General features: G+C 40.3%; 1 protein-coding gene across 7 annotated transcripts in view; it reads right to left on the bottom strand.

Annotated features, from left to right (window-relative positions):
* The window catches only part of CLPTM1L (CLPTM1 like), a 29462-nt gene extending 21848 nt beyond the window's left edge, over positions 1-7614 (bottom strand). For 5 of the 7 annotated variants that reach the window (XR_004842343.1, XM_035896791.1, XM_035896795.1 and 2 more), the window contains exons 1-3: positions 5384-5531; positions 4016-4158; positions 1959-2037 (exon numbers count right to left, since the gene is read on the bottom strand). Coding sequence is in view for 6 of the 7 variants with exons in the window: in XM_035896791.1 (XP_035752684.1) it covers positions 1959-2037; positions 4016-4158; positions 5384-5437 (276 nt within the window). In the remaining variant the exon portion in view is untranslated. Of the gene's footprint in view, positions 1-1958; positions 2038-4015; positions 4159-4292; positions 4939-5383; positions 5574-7516 lie in introns of those variants that run through there. The other 2 variants (XM_035896796.1, XM_035896792.1) reach the window with 2 other exon arrangements.
* Between the last annotated feature and the right edge of the window lie 415 nt (positions 7615-8029).

Here is an 8029-nt window from a genome sequence, read left to right on the forward strand (position 1 = left end):
CAAATGGAAAGTCCTCACAACCTCGCAATCCCCAAGCCCCCAGCACTGGCAAGAACATTTAAGAACATGAGGAACTCACAACCTCCAGACTACAGTACTTACCACAGAAGACCTACATGTGGGTCAAAATAATAGTTCAAAATCTACACAGCCTAGTACAAGCAGGGAAAATGCATCTTCAGCTCCATGACTTTAGGTCAGGCACACCAAACAGACAGCACCTATGCCCTTATTTACAGTCAAATGCCAACCTTGCTCCACCAAAGCTTCCTTCCCATATTTGTTTCTGCTCTTCACTTACCCCTCCTTATCTCACAGTATGCATACTATTAAACCACTCTTTCTACAGGGCTCGCGAGCAGTTTGGCAAGTCACTACTGAGAAGTCACATAAGCCAGTGCTGAAGGGGAAGTTTGCTAGTTTTGATGGAATAGTCTTTGCAGCACTTCTGAGAATCTTTAACGACTTTAAGGCAGTGAGTTACAATAGCATTAACCATGACATGCATGGAACTGCAGGAATGTTACTAATAACATGAGAATGCTGAGTTTATCTGTAAACAGGGTAAATGACTTGACCAGTTAGAAGCTCATATGAATGTACTGAACTGAATGAGCTGTGGTAAGAAACTTAAAACAAACGACAATGACCACCAATAAAGACATTACAAAAGTGTATCTAAAAAAATACAGGACAAAACTATCTGCTACCAAGATTTGGAACAAATGCTCAGGAGCTTATTTTGCTGAACAAGCTCGGGGTGCAGGGGATACAAGTTCTTAAAGATGATTCTTTCCAACACTAGGTAGCAAAATTCTTTGTCTGAGGTAAAGTTAATGAATTGGAAGGACAATTTAGAAGGTCTGTGGAAAGTTTACATCTACCAAGACTTCAATCTAGAAGACGCTGAATCCAGACATACTCATTTAACTGAGACCTTCCCCAAGACTTTCGTTCTCAGTAACTCTGATTGCTAAATTGCAGTCAGTGCAACTGAAAAGAAATCCAGGGCTTACCTAAGAGCTGCTAAGATGAACATGGCTTAGATGCAGGGAGGGGACTGCCATGTGTAACTTGTACTAAAGGGAATCGTATGATTTCCCACAAGAGAAGAGTTGAGCAAAAACTGAATACAGAAAATTCTATTTAAATGTGTAAACACCATGCCCCCCTTTTTTTTTTTTTAAACTGCAGTGGTGACTGAAAACTAGAATGTGTTGCCCAGAGAGGCTATGGCATCTCCACCCTTGGATATATCCAAAACCTAACTGGAGAAGGCCCCAAGCAACCCGCTTTAGGTGACCCTACTCTTAAGCAGGGGTGTTGGCCTAGAAATCTCCAGAAATCTCATCCAACTTCATCCTTCCGTAATTCCATTATTAAAGTTTCTGAGTCCTGATTTGTTTGAGTGCACAAAATGGTTAGACGTACTGCAACACCAAGCTTTCAGGTGCTCAAGTTATTCTAACACGATAAAGAGCACCACCAGAAAATTTAACCACAAGTGAATTTTTTGGAGGTAAGAGAGTAGCTACTGACTTATCTCAGTGTAGCTCCAGTATCAGCTGTGTTCAGTACGATCATTTCCCTGGAAGGTATCAGAAGCTGCTCTGGGACGTTAACACAACTTCTTCAGCTTAGGGAGTCAAACTGCTCATCAAACTGCTCCCACCACAGCTGCAGTGATGTCCTCCATATCCACCCAAAAGGCAGAAGCAACGGAATCCAGGTATCTTTTGGTGGAATAAAGGGAGTGCTTGGCCAGAGGGGAGTCTCAAAACCTAGATCCAGCCTCTGCAGTTACCACAGTTGACCACATTAAATTAAACAGTTATTGATAAATTGTGAATTCGTACTTTTTCATTACAGCAAACAACCTATGACAAAATCTTAATTAAACAACATTGAAGATTACTGTTAAAACTGTTAAATGTAATTAAAGGTATTCTATTACTCACCATCAAATCTTTCACTCTGTTGCTTAGCTGATCAATAAATAATATTGGAAGGTAATGCACTGTCTTCCCCAACTGAACCCTAGGATGTTTAAACATGGATTTTATGACTATAGTGATCTAAAAAGAAAACTACTTTTATTCAAGTTAGCACTCATTCATCACTTTCAGATCTACCCATGTAGTTATTTCACACCATCTTTTCAGGCACATTTTCTTTTAACACACAGCAAGAAAGAAGCCACTAGCCTAGAGTCTTTCATTGAGAAATGTCTGTATAAAAAATTAGGCATGTCACATTTCTCCTTTTAGTTTGTTTTTACTTTCCTGTAGAAAGACAGAATAAGCAAAAAAAAAAAAAAAAAAAAAAAAAGACAAATGAAATTGGTTGTGATGATTCCAAAGCTGTTGCATGACCAAGGGCAGAGGAAATTAAAAAGTTTGTTGAAGAGAAACGTGCTGAAGTTTACTATCATATATTTGTACCCTTTGTCTCAAGTATCCCTCTCCTACTGCAACAGTAACAGCTCTCCACCATCTCCCCCAACTCCTCTGCACTCCCAATGACATCTACCAGGTCAGTAACAGCACATGCTGTAGCTGGCATGGGACTATGAACACGATGGCTGGTAAGCACACAGGAAGGCTAGATACTACTGGAGAGAGCGCACAAGGAGCAGAATTCTTGTCTGCCTTCTCCTCAACGGAAGCTCTCGTTTGGATTGCTCTACCACCTCACCAACCTGCACGAAACCAATGAAACTTTCCAGCCTTTGAGCCCTCTACAAAACTGACCAGTGGAAAGTTACTTAGCAATTGCTTTGTCAGTATCTTAGAAAAGTATTTAGCCTAATGCCCTAAGAGAGACAAGTTCTTAAAGTTCTTCACTAGAAAGGCAGTTGTCTACTCTGTGATGTTCTCGGTAAAAGTCTATGGAACCAGCATAACAGGCCTTTTTAAAGCTTGAAAGTTGAATTTTAGTTGTTCACAAAAGAAGGAAATCTCTATGCATGCTAAGAAAGACTGCATCCTAAATATACAACGGGCAACAGTAATATAGAAAAGTACCAAATCGAGGCTCAGGAATACTGCTTGGTTATTTAACTGAAGAGGTTTAGATTTTTATATAATAACTGCAATTAAAGCTACTGCTAGTGGAATTGCAGCAGGCCATTTCATATTCAAACTATTTCCTGTGTAATGCAATGACAAAACAGCACTGACACGTATCCAAACATGACCAGAAAACCCCCCCCTCATTTATCAACCCCAGTCCAATCCCTTCTTGTTATTGGCCTATCTTATGGCTTACTAAGTTTATCTATTCTGGCTGGGAAGCTATCCCAGAACCCCAGGGTCTGCTGATTAAGCAACTACTTCTGTATTTAACAGGATACTTGTAGAGAAAGGCATCAACACACAGCACCACAAGCCAACACAGCACTATTTATATGGTTAACACTGGAAGTAATTTAAGCAAGCTGTGAACAGAAGCTACTGCCTGCATTTAGTGGCCTAAAAACCTACCCCTGCTTTCTAGTATTTTCTTGAGAAAATGACATAATGTAGGAACACACATTGCCAAAGTAAAATAATGCCAGTCATAAAGGAGAAAAAAGATGTCATAGGAGATCAGCTGCACCTCTTCAGCACTTGTAGTCTGTACAGATAATGCGCAGATGAAGGATAGCTGGAAAGGTCAAGGGACAGTAACTGCTTTAAAGGCCAGAAGTATGATTTGAGAACAAGGGGGTATGAAGTCTGCTGCAGCATTTTTCTTTGGTCTTTGTAGTTCTCTTTGTCTTACCACGATATCTCCATACAAAAAAAGCATTCTAAACTCTGAGCTGTCCAGGAACAAGATCTCTCCAAATAAGGTTTTCTAGTACTTAATCTCTTAGTAATCGTTACTACCAAAATGCAAGCATTAAGAGTATTTATTCTTGTCTCCTAAGTGCCAATTTAAACATAAAATACTGAAGGAAGCTAGGGAGGACTTCTGAAGAAGTGTGCAGTAAGTTTATAATAACAAATCTAGCAAAATTAAGCCATCAACTTACATCTTCATGTAACGGTGAACATCAGCAGGGAGGGATGATCCATCAAACACAAAATCTTCCACCATGACATTTAAGGTTAATCTGGACCTCCAGTGAGAGACAGGTTCATCTAGAGCACTGGTCTGTTTTTCTGCTTCAATTTGCTTTAAAAATACAATAAACATACATACTGCTAAACGATATAGAATTTTGAATGGGATAATGCTCTAATAACTCAGAGAAGCTACAGAGTCATTAACTATATCACAAAACAGAAGCCCACTAAGAAATACTTTACCTTAATTTCGACCAGGTCAAGTATTTTGCTCAAATATGACAGAAGGGATTGCTAAGGCCCACCATAATCTCACACTGAAAAACTTCAGCGCCCATTCACAGCCTTGTTCATTAAGAACGAATATTCAGCTAATTCATCTTAACACCTTTGGAATGTGGATACTAGTCAGAAAAAGTCACTTTGAATGAGGACTGTAGAGTAATCAGATGTCACTTCAAAACAGTTGAAAGGATGTTGGTATCAACCACGAGTTTTGGTGAGCAGAAAGATCAGACCATTTGTTTTGAACTTCTGAGCTTCCAAATGCCGTGTAAAGCAGTGCTGAAAGCAAGTACCTTAGCTTTCCTTGGATGCTCACGCTCCCGGGGCACTCTTTGCTTTTCTTTGGATGAACACCACCTGTTCTGACTTTTAGTGTGGGACTCTAGCCTCAACTCGTTTTCAACTTTATTCTGACAGGATTTACAAACAGCACTGCTGGCTACAGTTGTGAAATTCTCAAGCTCCATTTAGTACGAGGCACAAAAGCCATTCACAAGTATTCCATCAAATAACACTATATTTTTTCTCCCATGGTGAAAAGTCATAGTATTTGTCAAAGGATATGATCTTATTCCCTTGAATGAGAGTGAACAGTAAGAACATCCTAAAAGAAAAGATGCAATTTACGTCGGTCACTCACCAATGTCAAAATCAAGTTCATATCTCTGTTTTGTAAAAGCAAAGCATATTATTTCACATTAATCCAATTCACTACAGAAAGCAGCATCACGCTGTTACAGAACAATACAGTATTTCTACCAAAAGCAATAAATCATTAAAGAAGTAGTTAATGTTAACTAGCAAAGTGTTTTAATAGCAGCCAGTGATACAGAGGGCTTTACCTCTGCTGTGCTGAGTGGTCTACTATTAGCATACAAGCTGATAATCAAGAAGAGGGGTTTTGATTTTTTGTTTTGCTAATATCATCATTAGGGTAAAGATGCAAGCATAGCAGATGCTAACACTAGAAGTGTCTATAAAAGAAATCACTTTTTTTTTTTTTTTTTTTTTTTTGCTTTTTTTCCCCTATAGATGGAAAAAACACCTACCTGTGTGGCTGATTCTCCAGTGAGCAAATTAATCTCTTCTGGTTTAGGGACCATGTATGTGGTCAGAGGGCTTACTATATGCACCTGCTTACCATCATGCCAAGGCAAAATGCCAGCATGATGAAGAAATATATAAGCATATAATGTGCCATTATTTCGTGTTTTCTTTGGTACAGAGACATTCACTGTCCTAAAATACAAAATAAACACATTATGAGATGACATAGCATATACTGAAATATTTAGCTATTACATATAAGGATCACTGAAGATGATTGGGAAGCAAGCAAAAAAAAAAACAAACAAAAACACACTTGGGTTGCCTGGCACACAATTAGTTCTGTCTAATATGCCCTAATGAGCCGTGGCTAGATGGGAACAATTTAACCAGTACGTATCATAATATCTGCATTTCCAAAGTTTTACTATTATCTTAAGATACTTTAATCTTTGTCCAATTCATACTTTATTACCCTAGATAACACAGGACTGCATCATCAGTTTTTTTGTTGTTTTCCCCGGCCGATAGGTCATAGGGCCAAAATTATCACATTTGTAGAAAACAGCCTTCCGTGTGCTCAACATGTATTGCAGATTGTATATATGATACAAAGTTTAAAAAGAAAATTCCAAAGTTTTGCCAAGCACGTCGCATTAATAAAGCATCTTCTCAGCTATAGCACACCAAGCGCAGAACTCTACATAGGAGCCCCAAACATGTCACTTCCTTTGCGTTAGCCAAGAAATCATCCTACTCCTTGCATAATGTCTCCTCTATTCCTGTAAATCTGCTCAGGTTATTTTGCTCTGAATGCTTTCAGTGGCTTAGCAGGCTCTGCCAGTAAAACAATTCTTATATTTGCAGGTCTGCCAGAGATGAAGCTTAGTCTGACCTAAGCTGCAGACCGACACATTCTTTAATTATAGAAAAACACAGAACGTGGAAGAACCTGGGAGAATCTGCGACAACAGAGTCAAGAATAAGGTGACTATTTTAAACAAACAAAAAAAAAAGAGTGAGGCAGCAAATACGCAGCACAAAACAAGTAGTTCTAATCGTTTTAATTGTAGAGAGGCGTACGCAGAATGCAGTGTTACACTCAGAAGGGCACAGTCTTACTCCATCTGGGCACCAATATCCTTTCAAAAGATCTCAAACCCCTAAACTACCAGAAAAACAAGGTTTGCTTTTACAATTATGAGCACTAAAACAGTTACAGAGGAGCACACTGCTAAAACGCAAGAAAAGAGAACACTGTTTGTCTTCCAAGTTCTATTCCAGGTCTGAAGCCACGGCTATTAAGAACAAAACATCATGTAGCTAAGTAGACTGGCTATACACGCTATTAAAGGGAAGTCTCAAGCATTTCCAGACATTCTGACTTAGATTTTTCACAACGGAAAGTCATCTGTGCTCTTATAAGCAAAGTATGCTTTCATAAAACATTGTCGATATGGCCGAAAACGCCACGCTGCTCCAAACTAACCAATACTTGAGTTTAGCATGTCACGCATACGTTACTGATCTAGCACAGCTAGCGAGATGAACGTCTAGAGAGGAATCTGAAAATTGAGACAAATGACATAGGACAGCGTTCAAGATTTGTAAAGTCTACAGGAGAGGAACAAACATTTTCGTATTTACTAGTATAGCTTTGCTTTGCAAGCTTTGTTTCTTGCAACTATGAGATGATTTTCAATATGAGAAAAGTTTGTCTAAGAGCCTATTGCTAAGCCCCAGGCAAACTTAGCACACCATCCCCATCACGGCAGGCATTTTGCCAATTTTTAATTTATAAAATACGCTAGGAACCTTTAATTAAAAATATTATTTTTATTAACAGCAGCACTTTGTCCTCAACCCTAAGGCTGAAATCCAAGCAACGTCTTCCCTGCCTTACCGCGGCAAATATGGTTAGTGGTCTAGGAAAACCAGTGTGAACTGAACAGCCTGCACAGCGTGCAAAAATAGCTTTAACCCCAAAATAAAGAACGCAAGAACAACCACCCTGCTCTTTCAGCACGGCTATCGTGAGCAGTCTACCTGGCTTCATGCGTACTTCCATACGCCTCACCGGCAGTTCAGATAGGCGCTTCAGAATTACAGACAGAACTCGTAGGTGGGATACCTACCTTTCAAATTTGGACTCAATATCAAAATCCTCCACGTTCAAAACCAGATCTACGTTACTCTCCGCACCAATGTTTGACCGTGTGGTAGTGTACACGCTTAACTGAAATCAAAACAGAGCACAGGGACGTCAGAGTACAGGAAGGTCGAGTTCACGCCCCAGCAGGCGTCGAGCACGGGTCTGCCTTTCAGCCTCACCGATCTCCCCCGTCACACGACGGCCGGATGCATCGGGAAAGAAAACAACGCCCTCAAAAAAGAAAAAAAAAAAAAAAAGAAAGTCCGGGACGGCTTTCGGCTACCCCGTCCCTCCTTCTGGGGGCAGGAACGCACCGTGGCATGGCCCCTAAATACATTTTAAGAGGGTGAGCTGTTCTCGAAGCCAAAGATTTCCGAGGGAGCCGAGCCATCCCTCCGGCACGGCTGCTCCGGTGGGTCGACGCGCCTACGGGTGCACGAAGCCAAAAACCTAAAGCGCCCTTCCGCCCCGCTCGCGCCTCAGCCAGGGCCGCTGC

The sequence above is a fragment of the Egretta garzetta genome, unplaced genomic scaffold, assembly GCF_000687185.1.
Source record: "Egretta garzetta isolate BGI_Z169 unplaced genomic scaffold, ASM68718v1 scaffold716, whole genome shotgun sequence".
Classification (NCBI taxonomy): Eukaryota; Metazoa; Chordata; class Aves; order Pelecaniformes; family Ardeidae; genus Egretta; species Egretta garzetta.